Raw genomic sequence first — 26,862 nt, 5'->3', positions numbered from 1 at the left:
TCTGCCTCCCGGAGTGTTAGAATAATTCAGGCAGGCCCAGGCAGAATGATTCAGGTACTCCTGGGAGATCAGGTTCAGCGCAAACATCTCGTGACTCACGGAACTCTAATTTATTGGCGCTGTCACCAATTAAGCTTATAGTTTACAAGCCTTATGGCAATAGCGGACTGATCGACACATAGAACAGAGCTTTGTGCCTGGTTGTAAACTTGAGACTCTTGTCAGGTCGAGCTGGAACTTGGAAAGTGAAATGTGGTAGAGGGAACCGGGAAGCATCCATTCCGAGCTACCTTAGCTGCCGCTGCCATTTGGTCTACTCCTTCCGGCACACGACGCTGCATGAACCAGTCGTCGTATGCACAAAACTGTCAAAGGTGAAGCATGCAACGACATTGTAAATTTGGGGATGCTTCCAGTGCCAATCAATGAGCCCTGGCACGCCGGCCACAGAAAGAGCCGACGACCTGCTTGTTTCTGCTTCTCAGAAAAGTTGATAAGTTGAAACAAATGTTAAATTTAATGTTGGTTTATTACTTTTTTATAAGCTTATTTCTAGTAAAATAAACTAAACTAAAAGTTGATAAGTTGGCTGAAATCAATTCTTCTGAAAAGTTAATATACTGAGAATATAAAAATTAAGCCTATAAATTAACTGTTTTTCTCAAAAATCATAAACCGGCTTTCAGAAGAAACTCATAAGGTTCAGCTGTGCCAAGTAGGACCCTAATCCTCAGCTGAAAGGTGGGTTTTGGATGAAGAAATGGATGAAAGGGGCAGGGCATCGAGTGGTGCGTGCAGGCAATGGCAACCGGGGAATTTGGAGGGTGAGGCGAGGAGGTGGTTGATGAATGATGAGGCTTTTGCCGTTTTGCGCTGGACCCCCGCCCGTATCGGGAGCTCGCTGCTCTTATCGCTCTCCTGCGCACGCCCGTGACTGGGAGTGGCCGGCAGGTAGTTGGCCACTTGGCCACACTGAACTCGAAGCTTGCGATGTGATTGCAGATTTGCAATGTTGCGCAGGCCGTATAATGAATGCGCCCTACCGGCAAATTGTATAATAGACCAACACCTACTACGTCTCCTTGTGGTTTCAACACACGCACGGTTGCCAGCCACAATGGCGTGTTCGGACGTTCCAGAAATGCAGCAATGACTTCACTTCTACTTCTGTGATGCAGTCTAATCTAAGAGGTGATCTTTCAGCTCCCAAGAGAGTGCTCGGTCTCTTGAAACAGAATTTCTGGTGGCACGCACAATGCCGTCATCCAAACGGTGCCACATCACCGGTATGGTAAAAACTACCCGATCTGATGACCACTTGTCTTGACTCTTGAGAGACCTTGTCAGCATACTTCCCCTGGGACCCCAGCCAGTCATTGTCCGCGCTTGGTCTTTGCAATCATAGAGCTAGCTTACCTGTACAATGTACAGCCAATACAGTCGCCACAGTGTCCATCAAATTGAAAAAGGAAGTTACATTACCTGTCTTTGGCAAACTCAAGCTTGTTGCCATGGAACGTAGGACGCAGGAGAAGCATGAAAGAGGTATCACATTGTGTCTTACATAAACTAATGGCAGTTGGCAAATAACTCGAACAGGCAGTAGAGACATGCCACTTTCTTTCCTTCCCCCGTGAACCATCAGTAGTTTAGTACAGGTACAGGTAAGCTGCCTTGTCAAGTTTTTTTCTGGATTATGGCAAGTGGCGAGAGCCAATGCCTTCAGGGTGATTCCTACCAACCAATTCTCACAAGAACACGATAAAGGAAATCGCAAAAGGGTAAAACTGTGACGTTGATGTACAAAAGTGACAAATGAACAAGACGACACCTTAATTTCTCTGTGAAGTTACAAGCCATGATTCCCACACGAGAAGTGAGTTGGGGTCCCAAAGCCATTTCCTTCTTTCCTTCAACCTCGCTGAAGCAAAGATGGCCACGAAGATCCTTATTTAAACCCCCACCCCCCCTCTTTCCCTCCTCAAAGCCACATACTCTATCACCTTCCTTGATTCCTTCTTTCCTTCCTCCCTTACCTTCCAAAAACATACAGACAGGCATACTCTCTTAACAGGAGATAGATACAAAGTTCCAAACACAAAGATGAGGCTTGGGCTAAAAGGTCTCACCCTCCTGCTTCTCGCTGTCGTTCTTCTGTGCTCCAGCGTTCACTTATGTGATGCAAGAAGTGGCAAGCATTGGAGGCAAAATAATGCACCCTCCACCTCTCTGCTGAGGAGAAAAGGGAAAGGAAAGAGCAGCAGTTCCCACAGGCAAAGCAGCAAAGGAAATCATAATCCATACCAGCCAAGCCCAAATGTGCCTATCACCCCGAGCGGAAGCCCTGTCAAGGGCAAAGGAGGTCAGAGTCCAACAATGCCAGCACCAAGTGGTGGAAATGACTATACACTGCCATCTCCGCCGCTGCTACAGCCGCCGCCGCCGCCACCACCAGCAGCAGTAGCAGCATCATCATCACAGAACACAATCTTCAACGTGGTTGATTTTGGAGCCAAGGGTGATGGAGTTACAGATGATACTCAGGTCATCATCACTGCTTTAGAAATGATCCGCTTCCAACTAAGAAACTTTAGTCACCTGCATCATACATTCTGACTTCGAACCTTTTTTCCTTGCATACTGGTATATTTTAGTTTCTTTTACAGTTACTATCCTCAAATGACTGACTCACTGTTAGATTCATTTGCAGAACACAAAATTATTACCATTGTAATATTTGTAAGAATTAAGAGTTCCAATATGTTTGGAGTTTCAAATGAATGTTAGAAAATAACATTCTTTCACGTTGACCACATTTCATGCAGAAAGCCTCCTTAAAGCATACGTAGATGATTTTTTGACTACTATCATATATTCTCAAGTAAGCATACTTCAGGGCATACTTGCCAAAGTTACTGCTTTTCTTTAGAAAAATTGGTCACATGATTTTTTCCCAGTGTATTAGATTCTGAAAATGGTTACACGTCATATGTTTCTTGAAGGTTGGAGTCTCACAATACAGTACAAGTGCATAGAGTGCGACAACCGAGATTTGGTTTTTGTGTTTAGATTGTTCTTTTCTCAAATGATTGGGTGTATTTCTGAAAAGGCATATGTCTTTATACATCGTGCTAGATACTGCATTTATTTTGGGATCTAAAGAAATGGGCATAACATAGATGAATGGTTCACAAGATGACAAGAGTACAAACTTCTGATGGTACTACTTCCTGATAGGATAACAACCATAGTCTTGTGATTTCCAAAGAATTTGACAATCCTCGAATTCAGTATGGAAATTGGAGCTATTGATTCTCTTTGTCAGTTCTTGATGTGTCATCTTTTTTTCGTCGAGAGAATAAAATCTGTTTTTTTATGTCGGATTGAATTAGATTCTGTGTCATCACCTGAGAAACTACCCTCATTATAAAATTATCCTAAATTTCAATGATTTTAGTATAATATAATAAATTTTCTTTCTCCATATAGAGCAAGGAGTTATGTCTTGCACAGGTGTGCTGATAACAGTGCACAGTAAAAGAAACTTCTGACTGCAATCAGGATCCAACTATATAATTGGGCTCACCAATAATGATATGATGACACAGTGCAATGCCTTTACCCAACAGGTTGAACTAAATAATTGTCTATTTATACAGGCTTTTGAAGCAGCATGGGCAGCAGCGTGCAAGGTGGAGGCATCTACGGTTCTTGTACCATCTGAACTCGAGTTCGTCGTTGGCCCAATCTCATTTTCTGGGCCTTACTGTAAACGAAACATCCTATTCCAGGTAAATCTACTAGTAATCCTAAAGTGTGTCCCAACGTGACCAGAAAAAAGTCTTACATTACTTGAAAGGAACTATATACTATGCACCACAGAGTTTTATTCATAAAAGGACTCTGTAGTTTTGCTCTCTTTGCACACCTACCTAATTCTAGACATATAGGAGTTTTAACCCAACCGAGATATTTCCTTTAGCATGACTGAAACTAACTAAATGTATTCCATATGGTCAAGTAGTGTTAGTACTGTTTTTGGTGTTCAATTAAGCATCTTAAAACCAACTTCAGGAAGTGAATGTATATTTGTTTGCCAAAAAAATGGGAGATAAAAAGAAGAGCTCTATAGTCTATCTGTCAAGATCCTCTGATCACGTTCCAATCAGTGTGCAAATTATGCAGCAAAAAATATAATGAAACAGAAGAGCAAACTAAAATAGCAAAAATGCTGGTATTAAATGACATGTTTCCATTTTGCAGCTGGATGGAACTATTTTAGCTCAAGCCAGTCCACGAACGTGGGGTTCTGGTTTGCTTCAATGGCTTGAGTTCACGAAACTAACCGGAATAGCAATCCAAGGCAGTGGTGTCATAAATGGTAGGGGGCAAGAATGGTGGACTTATTCAGATCCAAATGATGATCCAAATGCAGTAAGGCCTGATCATCTAACAAATCCTACTTATACACAAGTCAAGTAGACAAATTTGATAGCTCACCTGGGTGCTTTCCAACAGTTCAATGTGGAGCTAGAGAAGATGCCACAGATTAAACCTACGGTAAGCAGACTATTATTGCAGCACTTGGTCATATTTGTAAATGTATACAAAACAAATGAAACAACTATGGTTGCATACTCTGATGCAGGCGTTGAGGTTTTATGGAAGTTCCAATGTCACAGTAACTGGTATCACGATTGTCAACAGCTCACAGTGCCATCTCAAGTTCGATAGCTGTGAAGGAGTCATGGTTCACGACTTAACCATCTCTTCCCCTGAGAATAGTCCCAACACTGACGGAATACACCTGCAAAACTCCAAACAAGTCAACATTCACCACACTAATCTGGCTTGCGGTAATGCTCATAGAACTCGTATCAAGTAGTTAGCCGATAGGACTAAGGGAGCAAGCTGAAAAACACTACAAATATCCAGGGTATTAACCAATTTTTGAAAGTAAAAATATTAACATGAAATTTTGTGCCTTGTGCAATGCAGGTGATGACTGTGTTTCCATCCAGACAGGATGCAGTGACATAAACATTCATAACGTGAACTGTGGACCAGGCCATGGGATCAGCATTGGTGGTCTAGGGAGGTACAACACAAAAGCTTGTGTCTCTAACATCACTGTAAGAGATGTCAACATGTTCAAAACAATGACTGGTGTCAGAATCAAGACTTGGCAGGTGAGCACAATCTGACAGACTGACACCTCCATAGTTATTTATACAGCAAGTGCCAACACATTCATCAAGCTAAACGCACCGACATATTACAGGGCGGTTCAGGGCTGGTTCAAGGCATAAGGTTTTCAAACATACACGTCTCGGAAGTTCAAACGCCTATCATAATAGACCAATTCTACTGCGACAAAACTACATGCATAAATCAAACATCAGCGGTGGCAGTTTCAGGTGTTCAGTATGAGAACATCAGGGGGACTTTCACAATCAAACCTGCCCACTTTGCGTGCAGCGACAGCTCGCCTTGTTCAGAGATCGCTCTTACTGGAATACAATTGAAACCCCTGATGTTGCCGCAGTACCACCTGTACAACCCCTTCTGCTGGCAAGCCTTTGGAGAGCTGTACACCCCCACCGTCCCTCCCATACCTTGCTTGCAGATAGGCAAACCAGCCGGGAATAGTGTGCTATCTGATCGTGACCGTTGCTGAAAGAATGAAGCATACTGAAAAGAGCGGAGGTCCCTTGATCAGGGAAACTCTATACTCTTGGTGTTCATCGGCCGTCGTGATTCTTCCGACCCCTTGCGCACAATAACCGTATGCTGCGCACTAGTGCATATGTGTTGTATATACAACTCTTGTTAGGATCTGTCTGCTATGTCTCCCCGTTGACAGGAAATATAGGAACTCGACGATGTGGGGTAGTGTTCGTCTAGTGTTTCCACATGAGTATGAAATAATTCAGGGGGAAACATAGGATCAGTATTCTGCCTTACCGCAATGTGCATACAATCATAATAAATAGTAGCGTATACTTGTTCACTCTTCAGATGCTGCTATCGCTGGGGGATAGATCGAATTCGAATCCACATCTGCGTGTAAGGGTAGTTTGCGAAATCGAAGTGACTAATTTATGAACTGAACAGCATACAAAGCTCTTTTACCACGGGGTAGTGATGAATCAAGCATGAGTAGTCTGCAGCAACAGGAGCGGGAGAGGAGGCTAACCGGTTGCGAGGCCGGCAGCGGAGTAGTAGTAGCTGAAACCGCCGTGGGCAGCGGTGGTGATGAGCGCTGTGCGGGAACGGGGTTTGGGGTCGGAGCGGCCGAGAGGACGATAGTGAAGGGGCCCGCGAAGAGGCGGCGGAGCGTGGAGGCACAGCGCCGCCCCCAAGTGCTTCGCGATCTCTTCCGTCTCATCCAGGCCACCCGCCAACTCCACGCGCCTCGCCGAGTGCCGCTGCCACACCACACCACACCACACCGTCGCCCGCCAATTCAGTTGAGAAAAGCACGCGGCTGCGCTCGAAGGCGGCCGGACCGCGTCTGCAAGCCGCTCGACGAAATGCGTAGGCGCGCGGAGGAAGAGGATCGGATGTCCATCCATCCATGCTTCCGTTTGTCGCGCGAAATCCGGCCCATTGGAGCGATTAGTGACACTCTCTTCCCAGCCCTCGTTAGGTCCAATGGGCCTACCAAAAGCAGCCCAACTACGCTCGCTGAGTGATCGGGGCCGGACCGGAATCATTTCCGTTTGCAGTCGCGTAGGTTTTCTGCTCGACTCCAGACGGGCCGGAAAATGTTCTCTCTCTTCTGTTGTGCACCAAAAAGCAGTAAAGCTGATGCGATGATCTTCATGTCTTCCGATCTTTGTGCAAACCAGTAAATATGTGCAAACTGCAATCAACAAATATTGCCGTTTGTCCAATGCTTATCCAAAATGATCTCACCATTCCACCAGTGAAAAAATTATTTTACGATATTTTACGATCGCAGAGGAATTTTCTAATAATTAACTCCGCTACCGATGAAAAGATAGTATCAACGGTACTTTTAGATAAGGATCGGATAAACAGCTTTCGCTGTTTGTATGCTTACACGTTTGATTGATTGCGTCCAAGATTTTCTGTTGCCGATGAGGCGACGAATCCTAGGCCCTGTTTGTTTCAGATTATAAAAGCTGGATTCTGATCAAAATCCAAAAGCTGAAACAAACAGCTGGATTATAAAAGCAGGATTCTGATCATAATTCAAAAGCTGAAACAAACAGCTGGTTGAAAAAGCTGGATTGTTACAATCCAACACACAGATTGTAACAATCCAGCAATCTGCTTTCCACCAGATTCTAACAATTCACAATCCAGCTTTTTACAATCCAGATTTTACAATCCAGCTTCTTACAATCCACAATCTATAAGCTGCTTTTCACAATCTACAGCTAAAACAAACAGGCCCCTATTCGGCCGTATTTCGGTGGTCAGACTGTACAAAATTCTACTGCTACCTAGCTAGCTTTATTACTGCGTCACAACTATGTACAGGACCATCACAGGAGCATCGATTCTCTTCTTCCACCATGAGACACCTTGTCTCATCTTTTTTCACTCGTACAACACGGGGAAGTAAGCGTCGTAGGTGCACCTCCTCCGCGCGGACATCAGCGCCGCCAGCTTCCGGTTGCAGAGCTCCAACCGCGCCACCCGGTCGGCGGGCGCGGGCACGGGCACTCTGCCGGCTGGGAGCCCCAGCTGCCGCTGCAACTCAGCGAACTCCTCGGCTCGTCGGACGACGTGGTCGTAGCATATGTACCGCCCGCCGGCCGTGCTGTTCATCGCCTCGTACACGCGGACGTGCGCCTCCGCTACCCTCTCCACGTCCGCCGTCGCCAGCAGGCCGTCGCCAAGCATGGCGTGCGCTCCTGCGGACATATACACGCAGATGAGTATAATTCATTACTGTAGTGGAAACTGTAGCGCGCTATTAAGCAATGCTCGAGCGGTTTTGTGAAATTCAAGCTCAAAAGTGTTGTTTTTGGATAGTTTAGCCATTGTAAGTGTGGTTTCCTGAATTTTACTCTAGCAAAAATTCTACAGCCGGCAGAAAGTGGAGAGTGTAGAGACCTTTGAGGTAGGCAATGGATGGGGTAGGGTTCCGCCTCCGAAATCCTGGCCCGGTTACAAGTGCAGGGCATATGGTCACAAGCTTCAGGTCTGTTCCCCGTGCCGCCCTCCAGGCCGCCTTTTCCGCCATTGTCTTGCCGAGTGCAAACCACAGCTGTAAATGTTCAGGCCCCATCGTTAGAATGCTGCTTCAGTGTACCATAAACTTGAGTTGTTGTCTTTTCGCATTCTGTAGCCATGAAAAGGAGGTGCCATTCGATACAGTCATGCGGTTTTGCTTTGTTCTTATTACTTACCTTATTGTCGCGACAGAAGCTCTCATCGCTCCAGCTGTTCTCATCAATGGTGGTTGGGAATCGGCGGTCATGAGCATAGTTTTGCCTCCACACACATGCCAACAGCGACGAGGTGAAAACACACTTCCTCACGGACTCTGTCCTCACACATGCTTCAACCACCTGCTCTGCTGCTTTGGCTTCCAAACTTGCCATGTGTTTCTGTTGACATTGACATTCAAAAGTCAGGCAAGCCAGAAATTTCGATTTGAATGTTTACTTCCCTTGAAGCAATCTTGAGTAATCCACAAATGCTGTTTGTGAATCCTAGATAATGTGAAATGTAAAAACATCAGGAACTTCTTGCAAGGTACAATTGAAAAATTGGGATATGAATTGCGGGAGTGCACAGGACCGATCCTACTCTACCAGTCTAGCTGCATCATTTACACTTGATCGACACCATTCATGAAAAGTCAATGACTATCTCTAGCAAGTGCATTTCAACTACCCGACATAGCCTCATGCTACATACAGAAGTAATGCTTTCTAATCCCAGTTGAAATGATGTCCTTTGTTGGCAGATTTAAGTGCTATGGCCCATGTTCACAAAATCTGATTATGACTCCCCAACTGCAACTAGCAATCATGGCTAGAACACATTATCTCCCAAAAAAATTTCTTGGACATAAATTACACCTCTTCGGATTGCAAATATAGGTTGTTTAATAAATGCTTTCACTCACAAATAAATTATACTCCCTCCTATTGCAAATTATACTCCCTCTGGTTATTTAATAAATGTTTTCACTCACAAATAAATGAGCCATCTTTCTCAATGTAGAAGAAATGAAGGGCGACAAGGTTATTTGATATATTTTCTTAATTCTTGTGCACAAGTCTTAAAACAACCTACATTTGTAATCGGAGGGAGTAGAATTGAAATTCTAGCGACCAACAATTGGAGAACCGCTGGCTACTGATCATGGGAGAGAATCACTGTGTTTATCTGGGTATGCTAAAATTTTGTTTGTGTTAGTGCCTACTGCCTAGTAGCAAGGCCGTGAATGTAGGAAAATCAAAACCAACGGCCTGCTGCAATGTAAAGGCAAATCTTCATCCGATGATTATACAAAGGATTTAAGAGGCATATGTAAACATGCATCTACAAAAAAGACAAGGAAATAGACCACCGAACTAAAAAAATTGACTGAGTCATTCTTAACTTAAAAGTTGTTCAGTGAGGGCACTGTTAACTACTACAATAGAAAAGGAGGTGGCATGTTCAAATGTTCATACTGTTTGTCAATTGGATGAGTTTTATATTGTAACCGAAAGAACAATTGGATCCCTTTCATGTCTGTGTTCAGATGATAAAAAGAGCAGCATGGGTTAAATATACAGGTAAAGAGCATGCAGATTTCGTCTTCAGGAGTATAGAGCAAGGGGTGCTCCATATCTATGATGTGCCCACTAAAGAAAGGGGTGGAAACATCAGACGTTATCTAATGAAGTTTCCATGATACCAATCTGAGTGGATTTGGTAGTTGCACGTTGGAACCCTTGCACAAGAATATAAAAACAAATTTGCAACCATTTTTAGGTTTACATTTGAACAAATATATTTAACTCATTTCCAGCGTCCAGGTGTATATTTGGAGTTGTTAAACCTTCACCCACCACCACTGTCTTTGTAGTAGGTATCCTTCGGCCTAAAAGGACAACATCAGGCTGGTTATCACCTCTAATTTCAATGGTCACTGCAGATCGTTCAACGATGCTTTGTCAGATGAAGCAAAGAAACTGGGGAGGAAAGATCTAGAAGTGACATCTGAGAGGTCAAACACTCCAGCTACTCAAAGTCTTCTGTAAAGATCAAATCAAATTATGGTAGTGTCAGGAAATTTTTAAACCATTGGGTGATGGTAGGATTCACTATCGGAGGGGAACACCCTGCCAACCAATGATTATAGAATAGCTAGATTAGTGGTCAGCGTTCACCAATCAATACTATATATTAAAGCTCCAAGAATTGGAGCGATTCCGGGGGCTTAAGTACTGTAGCTACTGTTCATGTGGGCCCTATGTATGCATATAGCTACTGTTCATGTGGGCCTTATGTATGTATACATGTATATATACGGATATGGATATGCATACATATATATATGTGTACATATGTGTATATGTATGTATACATGTATTCATATATTTATAATGTATAATATAGTTTTTTTGGAAAATTTCAGAAAAATAGCGAAAGGTATAATAGTTATATTGATAAATCCGCTGAAATAATCTAAAATGCACAGAAAAATATCTAAAACTCAAAAAAATATGAAACAAATTTTGTTAGGTTTGTATTACATAAAAATAATATTGTTTTCCCCATAATTAAATGAATGTATTAAATATTAATAAATTTATAAATAAATATTGAGATGTCTAAAATTGGTAAACCTAATTTTTTTAGTCTTATTTTGTCATGTTCTGTGAAAAAAAAAAGAACGTGGCGTAAGCGCGCCAATCCACCTAGTATATATAGAAAACTTGGACTCTCCCTCTCTCAGACAAAAACTAGAAAAGCTAAGCTTCTCAGACAAAAACTAGAAAAGCTAAGCTTGTAGTAATATACTGCACAGAATACGGATGGCATCGGTCAAGACATTTCACAGGATCATTCCAAGGCGTGAGTGCCATCATTAGTTCATACTGCAAATCGCCATGGAAATGACACCCTATGCATGCGTATTGTCAGCCTTGCTGGACACGATGAGTGACGATCATTTAAATCCATAAGGACCTGTTTTTCCTGGTCTTCAAAATTTAGCAAGGCCTTTCCATGTCAATCGCCAACTGTAATTTATGTGGCGATGAAACTGTTAGGTCTGAAATTTAAATATCTCTTTCATGACATCCAATTGATTTTTTAGTCATGACTCATGACATAGACCTTTGTCTTTCTCTCAGTAATTTACAATATTTTAACATTAGTGCCTACAAATATCTTACTAAATTAATCTTGTCCAATTGGATCTTGTGGGTTTCATTTCTAACCTACCCAATTTGCTTGGGACTAAAAGCAGGAGGGAAGCTAGGTTACAGAGTGTAGGTGCACATATACTCCCCTCGTATCAAAAATGCTACTAAAAGTAGCTCTAATAAATAATAAATTACTGTAGCTCTGGTGAACAGTAAAGAGCCATGCACCCCCTCTCTCCAACGCTGGCTTCGCCCCTGACTAAAAGGCTTTGCTGTTGTTGCTGTATCAAGCTGATATCTACCTATTCCATATCGTGCACCTCTAGTCTTCCTCAAAAAGAGTAAGACAAATGCTCTGTGTTACACACGTTGAGAGGCAGAACCGTAACACTATAAAAAGTTGAAATCCAGATCTCCTTCCACAGACAAACAAGACGAGCAGACAAACTTATCTGGCCTACCTTTGCACGTATGATTTTTATGACAAACTTTTCTGTTCAGGGATATAAGTATTGAAGTAGGAACATCAATACAGGTTGAGAAGCTCACCGTGTAACCGGAGATGCCCCCTGGATCCACGAGTGATGAGGTGTGAAAGACACCAACACAGCCGTGGAAAGCTTCGTGCAAGCTTTCAGGGTCCATCACATTTGCCATCACGGTCCAGACCCCGTCCCTGCCATTCTCACCAAACATCTCCATCTCCCGCAGCTTGTCAAGGTCCTCTGCCATTGCAAAAAGTAACAGACACATAAAAAGTTACTTCAATTTGGCAGAAAGTTCAGCAAGACCGTTTTTGTACTATGAATGTTCCAGTGCTATGTCAAAGGACATAATGAATAACACATCAAGTGTCACAAGGAAATTACTTTTCCCAGTAACTATAGAGAGGCCTTTGAAACCGCAAATGGAACTTTAAGTTGTTAGTTTCTGTTTAAGAAGCCCATTTTGGGACTGACAATATGTCATTATCATATCAATCGTTGCATTAAGAGAGTAAATATAGTTTTTTCGCTTGTCACATTGTTGCTGACTAAGATTTTGGATAAGAACTTGCTGGACATGGTCACAACTATCCTGTTCCTAAAAGGTGAAACTGCCTCTACACACCTCAAAGTAATCAAGTTGCAAATATTATGTTCCCGAAGGGCAAGCAATAAGTAACCACTTTCGATTTTTCCAATCAGCATATCCCGAATAAGCGTCATGAAATACCCTTATTAGAAAGCACGAATCATTGCCACGTTAGATAAAATTATCAACAACTTATATCTGTATATCATCATGTCCCCAGTACAATTCTTCCCCTCTTTTGAACATAGCAAGTGCGCGGATGTATATTTTATTTAAGGAGAGGAAATATGCAGGCTTCATAAAAATGGTTTGAGAAGACTAAAAGGTCAGAGGAAACACGAGGAAAGGGAAATCAGCATGGCTCACTAAATGAATGCAGTGTACTCTAGATAAAGGAAAATACATATCGTTATTGAAGACTTCAAATAGTTAGAGCAACAGTAGCAACAATTGCATTCAATTTTACTAGAGAGAGAAGTCTAAAATCACCAACTCCGTAAAGATAAGGTTACCTCTTATACACGTATACAACAGAGCGCAACAACATCTTTGAAAAACCTTTCTTTCGTAAATGGCTCTGTGTGTGACTTGTCCTATGGTTTGCATCCACCTAATTGGCAAACGACACGCTTTTAGAAATGACATGGTGCAAATGGACAAGAAATGATGCATCAGCTATCGTTTGGTAACAAATTAATTGCCTTAATGGTTCCTTCAGTGAGGTGGTAAGATGAGCTGAACCTATCAGTACACTACTAAAGAAGAAGACAACCTTAGCAGCAATGCAATTCCTATGCTCCCCAACTGTCAAAAAAATAATAATTAGATTCATGCCATTATAAATTCTCTGGTTTTGAAATATGCCACGGCATAGTCTTTAATTGGAGCAATACCATTACAATTTCGTACGAATTTAAACCATCCCATTATGTACACGTCCGGGTTGTTTGGGCCCACTTGCAGGCTACCGTATTTCTGTATGGGACCAATTTGCCCCTATCTCCCTCACGCTCTCCCTCCTCCCTGGCCAAACCTTCTCCCCGGCTGCTCACCCGTGCGCAGCCACCCGCACGACTACTCTGGCCTTCTCTCCGCCGCCTCCTTCCCTCGGCCTTTCTTTCTCCTGCCACCACCACTCCACCATCGCACCCCCATCTTCCCCCGTCGCTGCTCGGCCAGGACCGTGCCGTCTCGGTGTGTTCCGCCGCATCTCCTGCTGCGATTTCCCTCGCGCCGCTGGCCACGCCGCCGCACTCGACTGAGAAGCTCGCCACCATCGTACTCCCACCAGCCGGCCATCTCCCCCTCTCCTCGAACCTCCTCTGGTGAGCCGCCTCCCTGACCTTATCCTTTCTAGATCCTCTCTCCTGCCCGCTCGTCGCTGGCGAGCTCAGCCAGTCTCCCTCCTCCCTGGCCGAACCTTCTCCTTGGTCGCTCCCCCTCATGCGCTGCTGCTGCTCACCCATGCGCAGCCGCCCACGCGACTGCTCCAGCCTTCTCTCCACAGTCGCCTTCCCCCGGCCTTTCTTCCTCCCGCCGCCCTGCTCCACCACTTCGTCGCGCCCCCATCTTTCCCCGCCGCTGCTCGGCCGGGACCGCATCGTCTCGGTACGCTCCGCCGCGTCGCCGGCCGGCGGCTTTGCACCTCTAGCCCACCTCCACCACCCGTCAGCTCCCCCCATTCTCCCCTCACCCTCTCTCCTCTCCGGCTTCTTTCTCGCTCTTTCCGTGAGTCACCAAACCGGTCGACCTTATCTTCGTGGGCACATACCGCCATGTGGGCCCCACAAGAGGCAAATCGGTCCCATACGAAAATAAGGTAGTTTGCAAGCGGACCCAAATGACCTGGACGCGTACATAATGGCATGGTTCAAATACGTACAAAATTGTAATGATACGGCTCTAATTTACGACTATGCAGTGACATATTTCAAAACCGGAGAGTTTATAATGGCATGAATCTAATTAACCCAAAAAAGGTTCATATTTGCCAAAGGGGTTGCAGACTTCTATTTAACTTTCTTACAAGTGAAAAAAGAGAAGAAAATTCGATTTATGTGAGCGTACCATAGTTGACCATAAACTGTTAACTGATGTGCCGGATACAGCCTTGAGTAAAGTTGACTGTTATATAGTTATATACCTCTGGAAACAAAATAAACGTGTTGCAGCCTAAAGAAACATGGTGCAGCCCTGGAAATTACTGTTTGTTTGCGCTTCATTCCCCTACTATACTATATGCCACACAAATGGAATGAGTGGTAGAACAACGTATACTTTTCAAGCAACCAATCAGGGGAAAAGTATGATACGGTGGGAGAGAAAAATGTGACATCTCTTTTGTATGATTTAGCAGGCTCTTGCCTTACAAAGAGAGTGGGCTGTTTAGTTTGATAGTAAGGGCTATGCAAATTTCTAGTGGTCCAAGAAATCTTCATTTGTGAGATTTCAAGTTACAACTACTAATAGTGATGTGGTAATATGGCGTGGACCAACTATGATGCAACATTTAGCTAGTACTGCATAACTTTAGAAGCAAACCATATACGTAGGAGTCAGCATTTGGACACATCACTACTAATGACCTCACTGGAAAGAAAATGGGCGTGTGCTAACAAATGTTCCGAAATAACTTTTGCAAATAAAATCATGGTTTTGTATCATACAACGTGAAGATACTAAATATCATTTGTGCAAAGTCCAACCCTCTTTACCATTTAGAAATTATCCAAATAGAATCGCTGAAAGGCTTCTCAAGCTTATTGCCCACAAGGTGACAATGCATTACAACTATAGGAATATATCGAATTGGGATCACCTCCACCTTCATTCTGTTGGAGTGACGGTTGCTCTCTGGATAAGTGTTCCCGTTAGAAGCAATCAATAAAACACTACTGCAAAGATAACAAAATTTCACGCAACTAATAAAACGTTGCTGCAAAGCACGGAATCACATGTCTGGTTGCTTGTTAGACAAATTTTCCCATTCCTAAAAAAATGCATGTAGACAAACACCTCGGAGATTTCCACCGGCCCAGCAGGCAACGTACCAAGCATGCACCGAAGCATATGGAAAGGAAACAGGAGATGAACAAAAAGACAACGGTTGCCCAGCTACAACAAGGATTAGAAAATGTTTTTAAAACTTATGATTAGGACAAAACAAACGAAAGTTAAACACATGCCACATTCTGAACTAACTTTTATCCTCGAACCTACTCCTTCTACTGCAGTTTGGCACTTCCCACGCAAAATTAGAACTTCTACATTGCAAGATTTTACTCAACCAATGAGCATCTCGCGCCGGGGAAGGGAATCATAGTAAAATTTGGCCTATCTGAAATTGCCAGTCACCTAAAACAATCATCAGGAATCAGGAACAAGGACGGCAACCAACTCGGAAGGCGTTCCAGCGTGAAATGAGATTAAAAAAAAATGCATCCAAATTCCCATTTGTTAAAGCCTCAATCGCTCGAGAGACTAACCTTGCGTCTCGAGGGCGAGGCGGACGTTGTAGCCGTGGCGGAGGAGCCGGTCGACGACGGCGAACCCGACGAACGACGTGCCCCCGGTGACGCACACGGTGCGCGCCTCCGCGGCGCCCTCCTCGGCCCGCGCCGCGCGCTTCGCCGCGCCGCCGCCCGACCTCCACGCGCCCGTGCCGTGGAGCAGCAGTGCGGCGCGCATCTCCTCCACCTCGGCCTCCATGCTCTGCGTGCTCCGCAGCACCCCCATGCCCACCGTCTCCGTCTCCGCCGCCTCCGCTAATGCCTCTTCCTCCTCCTCCGCTGGCCCCTCCCTGCCTTGGCGTCCCCGCTTCGCCGTGCCGTGGAGTGGTGGTGTGGTCTGTGGCGGGTTCCGTTCAGGGGAAGAGCCTACTCTGATCTCCCTCTGGTTTGTGTGATCGGTGGGTGGAGGGTCGCGCGTGAGGCGTGGATATATAAAGGAGACGTGCTTGCTTCTCTGTAGTGTCACCGCATTTTCGTGAACCGGCGGGCGGCGGTCCGGCTTTGAGAGCTCGTTTGGTTCCAACTCTGGACCAGGCAGTAAATCCAGACCCAGACGTTCGAAATCCAACGTCTGGATTTGCAGCTCGGCTCGTACGAATAACAGTTGGGCCATTTGTGTAAATAGATAGAACCAGCCACATCGGAGGTAACAGGTAAGACCCTATTCCTTATATCTTCTATCTCCTGTATCAATACTTAGATTAAATAACTGATATACGTAGTATAATAATTATGTATCACAATTATATATCGAATACAAAAGTATAAGGTTACAATAATACAAATATCTTAAACAAAAAACATGTTACAAGCATAGCCAACAAGCCATCAAACATAGTGGAACAACAATCTAAAACTACGGACAACTAGTGTGTGAACACCATCACTGTTCTACTACTCATCCACGTCTTTATCTTTAGCGAAATTAGTATATGCTTCCTCATCTGAATGATAGCAAGAATAAATACGAAAAGTATTCAGTAAGTCCTAAACTATTGCAAGGGTTTGAAAGATGCATAAAGGATGACTTAAGGATAATACTTTACAGTTTAATTTTAAGCATAAAATAGTGTATATGGGTATCCAGTTATTCTTTACTATTAACTTTGAAAACAGTGTAACCAAGGTAACAATACATAATACATCCGATAATAAAATCATATTTTAAGTTGACCAATTTAGGTTACTGAAAACATATGCCCAAAAGGATCAAGAAGGGAAAAAAAAATCAAATAACACTAAATAGAGTAACAAATGAGCCCTAATAGATATCACAGAGTAAGTAGGGCCAATAGGTGGGACCCACTGAATAGTATTTGGCCCACTGAACAGTGCACTAGTGGGACCCACTGTATAGTACTCGGGTTGGACTAACCTAGGCTTGGACATGGGCTTAGGTTTGGGCCAGGCTTGCACAATGGTTGGCCCACTGGGGTCGATCGACTACCTTTGCGGGCTACGACAGCTGGGCCGGTCCACGAGGGCACGGCTTCGGCTCCTGGGTTGCGCCAACAGGGCGACCGCGCATGCGTCGACCTCGACCTACTTTGGTTGGGTCGCACCAGCAAGGGCAAAGCCCAGCCACACGCGCACGCGGTCTTGCTAGCGGAGCAGAGCAGCGGCAAAGAGGGAGTTGCGGCGAGCAATTACTGTGATGCAACGCCGGGGGCTTACCAAAATCTCGCTCTTGTGGGGGATTCACAATGATGAACACATGTTGGGCATCAATGCGCTATGGGGGACTCATTTGGGGTCTCATCGATGGCAGACGACGACCAGAGCGACGTTAGATGGCGACCGAAGCTGGTCAAGGTAGTGGAGTAGAAGCTGGGTGTGGTTCTGCGCTATTTGCGTGCAAGGGGGCCTTACAACCTACAGCTACGGCTTGCTAGACAGCACCACGACATGAAGGCCAACTCATCAGGGGGCAAGGCGAGCACTGGCGGCGAGAAGGCCAGCTCATCAGGGGACACTTGGGCCTCGACACGCTAGCTAGGAGGGAGCAGGAGGGGATGGGGATGCTCACCGAGCTTAGAGATGGCGAGAGGGAGAACAACGATTGGGGCGGGAAGCTCTTGGCGGTTACAGCTACTCGGTCTTTAGCTCGCGCACGCTCCCTTCCAACTTTTGGGCGAAGAAGAGCGGCACAAGGAAGGCAACAAGCTTCTGGTTCTCCTCAGGTGCTCGTGGGGAGGAGGTGGTGATGGCAGGGTAGCGGTGGCAAAGAAATGGTGGTGGCGACAGACTGCGATTGGGAGAAGGGGAAAATGGGGGTCGGGCTCCCCTTTTTTTGGCGAGAGGGGGAGGAACAGAGAGGCGACGATAGTGAGAGGGAGCAGTTTGGCTTCTCAGTAGCGTACTTACCAAAAAACGTGTGATGACGACGGGACTGCACCGGTCATCCAAGCACGCAGTCACCCAAGTAGTGGCGGTGTCAGGGCGGCCTCGGGCTACGCGTGAGAGAGCAGAGATAAGAGTGGTCGGGCGAGGAAGTCTCCAGTGCATTGAATGCACCGGCCACGACGGTGTCAGATGGATAGCACGACGACATGCTTTGGAGGATGGAGACGACGTCGGCTCGTGAGTCCCACACGATAGTGAGGGTGAGCGCGAGTGGTTGGGCTACGACAGTATGCGTGCGAGCACTGGGTCGGGCGAGCGCGGGAGCTGGACTGAGCGGCGTCGCGGCGGCCCGTGCACAAGGGGGGCAGCAGAGGAGAGGGTGACGAGCCGGCTAGGTCACACAAAGAGAGGGCGGCCTAAGAAGAATAAAATGATTTGGTTTTTGATTGGGGGTAAATAATATTTGAATTTGGGGTTTTGATTTGGATTTAGCTTTGGCATAAATTCAAATAAGAGTATTTGTAATAGGGATTTGGATTTTGAAGCTCTAACTTTGGGAGAGGATTTGAATTCAAAAGATTTGGATTTCATTTGGACTTTAGCTGAATTGAATCTAAGAATATATTTGAATTTGAGAGATATTCAAACTCAAATCTTCACTCAAGAACCATAAAAATAATTAAACTAAAATGCATATGATTCAATTTATTGCAAGGGTTAAATTAGAAATTAGTTTGGTGCTCTTTGGAATACTTAGTCAAAATAATATATTTGAACATATACATAGAATAATATATATTTCCTTGCTTTTAAGTTTTTTCAAATAATTAGATAATTTTAAAATGGAGTGAATTTTGCTATAATCTATATGTAAAACCGGGGATGTTACATGATACATTCAATCGCAACAAATGTTATTTAACTGTAATAATCGGATATATTTTGGCATCTTCCCGCAATCGTAGTGTAAGCATCATATATGCTCAAAATGGATCAGAAGCCGATGAGTTTACTCAAGTAGATGATAGCCTTTTTGATATCGAGGTAGCCGAGAGAGAGGTGACTAAGGTCACAGTCGTGGAGGAGGGTGTAGGTCTAAAGCACCAACACAAACACACTCATGCACAAAGTCAGGTTGATCGGCCTAAGGACCTTGACCGGTGGTGGCGATGACTTTGAGGTGTCGGAGGAACTCACTAACTCTGAGCAATAGCTTGTGTGGTGACGAGGACACACAACATGGGGTGGAGCCACTGGCTGGAGTGGCGGTGGCTGATGTTGATGGTGTAACCATAAGTGCAGGTGCTGCAGCCTAGGAGGGCACACAACGACAACTTTGTTCTCCCTCTGGTGGTGCGAGGCTCATACCCATGGATAATAGGGTGACAATGATGATCCAACGAGATAGCAATGTGTAGATGAGGCGCTCGGAAAGCCACAGAGGAAGAGATGTGTTGACGAGCGTGCCATCAGAGAAGAGAAGGCACCAAGAGGTCTAATATGAGTCTGAGAAGTCCAAAGCGGAGGAGTATCGACGAATCGCTAGGACAATGCAAACCGATATGTACATCGGAAAATTTGATCTTGCGATCAAGAGTAAACTTGATCTAAAGAAGATGGGAAAACTTTAATTGTAGCCGATCAGATGATCGGCGACATAACTAAACTATGAGTTACGCAATCTTAGAAGAGATCATAGCGATTAGATCATCTTCGAGAGGTGGCGTGGTGGAAGCTATGGAGTTGGGGACTCAAGAACAGCGTCGGTCTGATACTGTGTAAATAAATGAATATACTGTAATGGATAATTTGCATTGAGCAGGCTAGTAGGCTACCGGGTAATTTGGGCTGCCTCATTCGTCTCTGCTTCTAAAGTCTCATGTGAAATGCATGAGAGAAATGCATTGGAAAACTTTCCGGAAGGAAGATGTGTACTGAAGAGGCATGACAGGCAAAATCCGGCGTGAAAGGAGATGGAGTGGTTAGGAAAATTGACTTGTAGTAAAAGCATTTAACTTGCACGAGCAGTGGAGCACAATTCTTTTTTACCCAAATTAAGCACAAGCAGAGTCCAGGTACCAGCTCTGCAGCTATTGGCCTGGATCAAGTTTCAGTTTGCAGATAATGACTAGGCGTACGACTTCTATGTACAATCCGCGTACTGAGGTCCGGTATGCTTTTAATTCTAATAGTAGATTGTAGCCTAAAATCAAAAGCAAAAGTAATCGTCATATCTGAAAGCTGATTCATAGATTAGAATTTATGTGGTACTATAAAATTCTATAATCTATAATTAAATAAGAATGAGTTCTTACGAATTCTATGAACTGACTGACTAAAGCTAAAACAAACGTGTTCTTGACCTTTCTTGTGCCGGCACGGAGGAAAATTGAGCCAGAGCAAGCATGAAGAATTAATTGACCACTGTGTCTGAGGATCAAGACTCGTGGCCATTCTACAGCTCGGTTTGCCTTTTCAGCCGTGCGTTTGGCTCATCACTCGTCTCCGACGTCCCATCCATTCCTGCCGGCGGCCGCAGCGGAGCTAGTGGCCCGGTATTCTGAACTTTCTGTGGGAACTGCTGGGACCCGGTTTATCGGGAAGGCTTTGTGGATTAGATTACTGACTGGATCAGGGGCCGAGCCGTGAGATTAGTGAGAACGGATTTGTCTGACGAAAGTGCGCCAATGTTACGTCACCTCTTAACCATCTCCAACCATATTCTCTCCATTTCTTTCCTTTTTCGATTCTTTTCTTAGTTCATATTCTCTTTATTTTTTCTTATCTTTAACAACTTTTTTTCGAGAAGAATCACGAAGTGAAAGAAAAGAGATTCTCGTCCTGAAAGAAATAATCTGAAAATTCTTTTGTGATAGAAATCATGAAGGAAAACCGTTAAAACGCTGAAGTAAACGAAAATCACTTTACGACAGAAATTTCCACCGCGAGAAATCGCTTGGGACGTGGTCTTAAAGCTTTCTTCACCGCTCGCCAGACAGTCTTCAGGAAGATGCTAAACCCGTAAGCAACGTGAAAACCTTCGTAGAAGAGATGCAGCAAGCGAAAAAAATCCTGTGGGCAAAAGCACAGGTTTATGCGGGTTTTGCAATTGGAAGGCGTCCACGGCGATATGATCTGAATGACGATCACTAGCGACCTCCGCTGAGACCAGAGGGAGAAAGCAAAGCAAACAGCCAACACAAACATATAAACTACGATGTTTTTCCCCTTTAAACTATGAACTTTTCCCTTCGTAATATTTTTATCATGATAACATTTGATTAATTGTATTTTACGTGAACTCTTTATTTAGATATTTAATTTTATAATAATTTAATAATTTTCTAAGACTGTATTTGATATGGACTCTTCTTTTTTCTATTCTAACCCCAAATTCAATTATTATTTATTTTATTTTATCTGGACTCTTTATTTAGATATTTTGCTTCACAAATCACGTAGAATTGAAATGCTATTTTTTCATAATTTTTAATTTCGAATTTAGCTATTTATTAATCATATTTGATATGAATTTTTTTATTTAATCTAGATAGTTAGATGTTTATAATAATGAATGGTCTAGATTTTTTCTTGATTAAAGTGGTCATTTCGTGATATTAAGAGCAAATATAGCGAGTTATTTTAACATTTAAATAATAATATAATATATTGATGCAGGAGTAGCAGGCCTCAAGCAAAGGGAAAATTATGTTTCCCTTCAAATTGATTGCGAGAGCAGAGCTCAGGGATTTGGCGTTTGAATGAATGCGGATTTCTTTCGCTTAAGGATTGATTGGTTTTGGTGCGAATTTGGGACCAAAGGGGACTGTATTTGAGCGGAGTTGTAAAAAAAGGGCGCTTCATCGTCATGTAATAGGGTAGTTGTCTGCTACGTAAAAACTTTAGAGTTTTTGGATTATGATGTTCGCTGTCAAGTCTCGGTAGTTGCCGTGGTTTTCTTGTCTAGCGTGGTTTCTGTAATGGTTCAAACCGAACGAGCTAAACTTGTAAAACGAGCGAGCCATGGAACTGGGGTATGAGCCCGCTTTATGGGAAAAAAAATAGAAAAGATGTGTGGTTTGGAAAAGCCCCCTGTAACTTCTATGGCCGTGATAGGGGTGGCGGATCTAGAACCAAGATATGGAGGAGGTTTAACTTATTTTTTCTCCTCCTTCCTCTTCTCTTTTTTCTCCTTTTCTTCTTCCTTCTCTTCTTCTTTTCTTCCTTTTTCATACTAAAAATTATGAAGAGAGGACTTGAGGGACTCTCAAGTGTTCAATGTGTTACTTCATTATGTCTTGCCTTCATTGTTTTGTACGTCTCTTTAGTCATAGTCCTCTGTTTTATTGGCAGGTTGTTAACGTTTACCTTTCTTGGATTTATGTTACATGTAGTTGGTCGTGCTCTGCTCTGATAGGTGTGAATCTGGGCGTTACCATAAATAAGTTTGTGATGTATGACTTGATTTGCATGACTTGATGCATATACCTGTTAGGTTTCTGTGGATTTTGTTTATTAGACCTGTTTGATTGAGTTAAATGATGACTTGATTCCTCCATCTATTTGTTTTTTTTTTCCTTAGTGGGTTCATGCATGTCCTCGTAATAACAATTTGATAATTTGTGCAAATTGTCTTATAAATAAGATAATTCTGTTGATATAATAGCATTTGCCTCTCTAGGTGCTCATTAGTAAATCTTGTCGTTTATATCTATATTTTTCATGTCTGACCTCAAAATTAGAAGATCTAGTGAATTATATTCACAGCTTTTATATGCATTTTTTTCAATTTTTTGTTTAAACCAACTTAATGGAATGATTTTGTTGTCCCTTTTTTCAACAAGAGTTTTCAAGTCATATGGGGAGACAAATGCTGCATCTTAAACATGTTTTTTCAAATGAACTTTTCTTTTTGTGACCATAGACAATAGTTAATTTGGATGCTAGTTATGGTACATTTGTACTATATTTTACAATGAACAACTTGTGCAGTTTTTTTGGAAAAAAATTAGGCGTAACCTATTTTTGGTGCTTGCTATGCACATTTTTTGTAAATTCATAGATTTTAATTCCTAGAAGTTGTTTCTTGTACAATACATATCCAAAAGAAAATTAGTTTTTTGCATTATTCTTTTTGTAGCTACCTTTTGGAGTACCTAATATGATGCTTGTTCTGAAGTCCTCTGACCTTCTAAAAACAGAGTCAGTGATGTTATGATATAGTTCCATTATTCAAATAAAACAACTTATTAACTGGTATGCTATTTACAACTAAATTTAATAATTTTACAGTACAAAGTATTATTATGTAAGTTGAGCTATCTTTTTTAAGTAAGATTTTAGACCCAATTAATGAGGATCACTTAATGTACTAGGACTAGTACGCATAAATGTTAGTATTCCATCAGTGTGGGAAACCGGAAAGGTGTCCTAGGTTGTTCTTTTAACGTTGTCCTCCTGCTCCAAGCAAGCGAAACAAATGTCACGGTCTTGTTTGGTTCACATCTAAGTTTGTCATATTTAAGATTAGTCACGTAATAGATTTTTAAATAGTTATTTGATTGACTACTCCAACTATAACAAGCCACACTTTGTTGGTCTGGTTCACACGTCATATATTTATTTTTTGACTAACTTTGCTATACTTATGATTAAAATATTCTTAACTATACTTTTATGATAAGTCACACTTAGCTAACCTTCAATTGTTATGCGAAGTTTCCCTTTTTCCGGTTCAGTCATATTCTGCCTCCGCGCATTAACTATATCCTTCAATTGTCTAGCAATAGACGCTTATCTTTTATGCATCGGCTAATACAAACAAAAATCGTGTAAATTAGTTCAACTTATTTTCAAGAACATAAATACATTAATTCCTACAGAAAGAATAAAACTGAACTTCGACTTTTCTAAATTTATCTGCACAGCCAAACGAAGTATGATGAATTCAAAAATGAAATATTCCTTAATTATGTTTTGCCGTTCACTTTGTTCTTTGGAAACCCTGATGGCTCTGATGAATACAAAGGTAAATTTACAGTCTTCCATGCTACATAAACTTTGTTAAGTGGATATGTAAGTTATGCTGATTTCATTTTTCTTTTTGCAAAAACATCATCATGTTTGAAGTAGTACCCTTCCACTTAGGTAATTCGTTTACAATTCAAGCTACAAAGTTTTGTCTGCAAAGTTTGCTATAAAATTTCCAAGTTTCTTTTGTGTTTGTTGGGTTTTCAAATCATTCATTATTTGCTTAGAATCGTTCCGTCTTCTTATGCTGAGATGGAGGGTAATATTGTTGTTTTATCTTCTCTGACAAAACGTTTTTCTTGCCTTCTATTCCTGTAGGTACGTTACACTACTAGGTTTATTTTCTCCTAGAGATTACTTAAGCTGACTGTAGCTTTATGTTTAATATGCAGATTTTGAATGATCAGCACCAGAAGAATCATAAGAAACAACTAGATGCAGTCAAGTATTTTCATGTAATTAGGATGTAGTTTTTTGTTTGAAATTATCATCATTTAAGTTTTGTTCCATTGTTTGTTTGCTTGTGTTATTAGCTGACTGCTGATAGGAGTGCATACATGAAAAAAAATCGTTTATGTACGTGAAATGTAAAGAATTAGTACTCCTTTGTGCTGAGAGAGCTCAGAAAGAGGACAACAGATTGTTATCTGCCCCCCCCCCCCCCCCCAAAAAAAATACTAGCTGGAATGAAACTAACTGCGGTTGATTTTTCGTTTGCTCCTGTGTCAAAAAAAAACCTGACTGCTGTAAAAAAAACAGTCAAATTTTCCGGTTGGGCTAAAATGGACAAGATTGATCAAATTATCATTGGTCTAAAAATTGACTGTGATAAAAAAAAAAGCTAACTATTAGATAATCAGGAGCTTTTTTATTTTTATATTTCAAAAATAAAAATTACAAAACTAGATATGTATTTTAAAAAATTATAAAAATAGACTACTATGATCTCACTTTCAACGGATGATATATTTAAAAAATAAAAAAACATGGCGGTCCATTGCTCTTAAAATTCAAGATAATATCAAAATAGTCATGAGATTTTTTGAAAAAAAAAATAATGGTGCAGAAGATACTATGATCTAGCTCTAATAAAAATCAGCCAAAAACATGATCTATACAGTGAGAATCAAAAAAGAAAAATTTCAGATAGTCAGTCCCTTTTTTAGGGAATGACGTTTTCGGATTGGTCCACAGGGATACCATGACGTGGAAAAGGTGGGGGGTGGGGGGAAATTACGGCCCAGTCTGTTTCTCTCATGGCCTGCTGCCCAAAGAAGCCTCTTCATGCAGTGTAGATCCTGCAGCCTACAATGTAGTAACTCCAGCGACCCACTCTGTTGAACCCAGCTTTGGTGATGCAGCCCACTTATACGCAAGAGTCAGGCCCTCAGCGGCTCCAGAGGGCTGCATCGAGTCGAGCCCGTGTGGCCATATGCCCAAGCACCCAAGCTGAATTTCACGGGCATTTTATTCGAAAGTAAATTCTATAAAATTGAATTTTACGAAAAAAATTATTTCATGTGCTGATATGTGTCTCTTCTCCCTGTCTTCTTCAGTCTAATCGTTATATTAAAAAATATGTAAATAAATCAGAATCTTACATAAATCTTTTATAAAAATATCCTATATAATTTACTTTCTATATTACCCTGCCACACACAACTACTTCATGTCTTCATCACGCGGCGGCGCACCATGCACGGCTAACATCTGACCAACCAATCAACAGTGGTGTGAACGGAGTTAATCAGCAACGAAGAAAACACTACAGTGTTCGCTACATTATTGGGCAGAATGAAGAACCCAGATCAGCTATGGGAAATGCGTACTATCGTGTTGCGTCCGAGAGCTCTCAGCTCTGCGCCGCTGTCGTCCGGTGTAAACGCGCGCGTACTGTGTGCAACGTTGGCCTTCAATTCAATTGAGCTCACCTCTTGTCCTATTTTTTAATAAAAGAAATTTTATTATCTCTTAATGTTATATTATTTTTTCGATTCCTAGTGACACATACACACCGCGTATGACACATGCGGATGCTTCGATATTACACATCTATAAAAAATACTACTAAAAACACATACGAGCATGTAAATCACGAGCACTAGTATTTGAATATAACAAATCAAATTGTATACTTACATCTCCACCGCAATACTAAAAGATGATTCCCTAGTAGTCTACTAATAGCTAACAAGACAACTCTCCTTTTAGAAGAAAGAAAGAAAACAGCCCACTGCCACAGCCAGGCGATCGCTGTTGGTGTGGGAACCCATCAACAGCAGCGAGCGGATCGAGTGCGCGACAAGATCTCCCCTGGCCGTTGGAGACCACCAGATTTTGTGCTGTTGATGAAGGCAGGCAGGCGATCCAGGGAAGATAGCTGGCGACCGCAGGAATACACACGTCTATAAATAATACTCACTCTATTAAAAAATAATAGAGGTATTTATTTTTGAAAAAATCAAACTTTATATACTTTAACTGACATTTAATTAAAGTATAAAAATATTTAGTGTATAAAAAATTATACAATTAAGTTCACAATTTAAAATGATTTCATA

At 42.5% G+C, this 26,862-nt stretch overlaps 3 protein-coding genes across 8 annotated transcripts; 1 reads left to right on the top strand and 2 right to left on the bottom strand.

The window, feature by feature from the left end:
* Positions 1–1,587: 1,587 nt before the first annotated feature.
* Positions 1,588–6,578, bottom strand: LOC133885223 (uncharacterized). Of its 3 annotated transcripts, none has more exons than XR_009903201.1 (5): positions 6,197–6,578; positions 4,639–4,807; positions 4,501–4,555; positions 2,130–2,598; positions 1,588–2,036 (listed from the first exon to the last, which is right to left on the bottom strand). XR_009903201.1 is itself a non-coding variant. In XM_062324900.1 (2 exons), the coding sequence occupies exons 1-2, from the start codon at positions 6,573–6,575 to the stop codon at positions 6,008–6,010; spliced, it is 432 nt and encodes a 143-aa protein (XP_062180884.1). In that variant the 5' UTR covers positions 6,576–6,578; the 3' UTR covers positions 5,930–6,007. The 3 variants fall into 3 exon arrangements, 1 of the variants encoding a protein (XP_062180884.1); XR_009903202.1 differs by having other exon boundaries at positions 2,130–2,344; positions 6,197–6,575; XM_062324900.1 differs by lacking the exons at positions 1,588–2,036; positions 2,130–2,598; positions 4,501–4,555; positions 4,639–4,807 and adding an exon at positions 5,930–6,060.
* Positions 1,970–5,897, top strand: LOC133885222 (polygalacturonase At1g48100-like). 2 transcript variants are annotated; one of them, XM_062324899.1, is made up of 7 exons: positions 1,970–2,544; positions 3,660–3,791; positions 4,264–4,473; positions 4,531–4,560; positions 4,649–4,856; positions 4,999–5,189; positions 5,282–5,897. In XM_062324899.1, the coding sequence occupies exons 1-7, from the start codon at positions 2,104–2,106 to the stop codon at positions 5,675–5,677; spliced, it is 1,608 nt and encodes a 535-aa protein (XP_062180883.1). In that variant the 5' UTR covers positions 1,970–2,103; the 3' UTR covers positions 5,678–5,897. The 2 variants fall into 2 exon arrangements, with proteins under 2 accessions (XP_062180883.1, XP_062180882.1); XM_062324898.1 differs by having other exon boundaries at positions 1,972–2,544; positions 4,264–4,434; positions 4,519–4,560.
* An 850-nt stretch (positions 6,579–7,428) lies between the features above and the next one.
* On the bottom strand, positions 7,429–16,344 carry LOC133885622 (cinnamoyl-CoA reductase-like SNL6). 3 transcript variants are annotated; one of them, XM_062325353.1, is made up of 6 exons: positions 13,121–13,266; positions 12,932–13,029; positions 11,895–12,070; positions 8,385–8,585; positions 8,089–8,242; positions 7,429–7,886 (listed from the first exon to the last, which is right to left on the bottom strand). In XM_062325353.1, exons 1-6 carry the CDS (start codon positions 13,249–13,251, stop codon positions 7,570–7,572), a joined length of 1,077 nt encoding a protein of 358 aa, XP_062181337.1. In that variant the 5' UTR covers positions 13,252–13,266; the 3' UTR covers positions 7,429–7,569. The 3 variants fall into 3 exon arrangements, with proteins under 3 accessions (XP_062181337.1, XP_062181339.1, XP_062181338.1); XM_062325355.1 differs by lacking the exons at positions 12,932–13,029; positions 13,121–13,266 and adding an exon at positions 15,905–16,344; XM_062325354.1 differs by having other exon boundaries at positions 12,932–13,218.
* Positions 16,345–26,862: the final 10,518 nt, after the last annotated feature.

This window comes from Phragmites australis, chromosome 11 (assembly GCF_958298935.1).
Source record: "Phragmites australis chromosome 11, lpPhrAust1.1, whole genome shotgun sequence".
NCBI lineage: Eukaryota > Viridiplantae > Streptophyta > Magnoliopsida > Poales > Poaceae > Phragmites > Phragmites australis.
This window is presented reverse-complemented; position numbering and strand designations above follow the sequence as displayed.

Excerpts from the sequence above, each read along its gene's own strand:
- LOC133885222 (XM_062324899.1), top strand. The coding sequence starts at position 2,104 with ATGAGGCTTGGGCTAAAAGGTCTCACCCTCCTGCTTCTCGCTGTCGTT. Across the intron at positions 2,545-3,659 it reads GAGTTACAGATGATACTCAG|GCTTTTGAAGCAGCATGGGC; the intron begins GTCATCATCACT and ends CTATTTATACAG. Across the intron at positions 4,474-4,530 it reads CAAATCCTACTTATACACAA|CTAGAGAAGATGCCACAGAT; the intron begins GTCAAGTAGACA and ends TTCAATGTGGAG.
- LOC133885223 (XM_062324900.1), bottom strand. The coding sequence starts at position 6,575 with ATGGATGGACATCCGATCCTCTTCCTCCGCGCGCCTACGCATTTCGTC. Across the intron at positions 6,061-6,196 it reads CGCTGCCGGCCTCGCAACCG|ATGTGGATTCGAATTCGATC; the intron begins GTTAGCCTCCTC and ends CCTTACACGCAG.
- LOC133885622 (XM_062325355.1), bottom strand. The coding sequence starts at position 16,154 with ATGGGGGTGCTGCGGAGCACGCAGAGCATGGAGGCCGAGGTGGAGGAG. Across the intron at positions 12,071-15,904 it reads CCTCGCCCTCGAGACGCAAG|AGGACCTTGACAAGCTGCGG; the intron begins GTTAGTCTCTCG and ends TTGCAATGGCAG. Across the intron at positions 8,243-8,384 it reads GCTTCTGTCGCGACAATAAG|CTGTGGTTTGCACTCGGCAA; the intron begins GTAAGTAATAAG and ends GAACATTTACAG.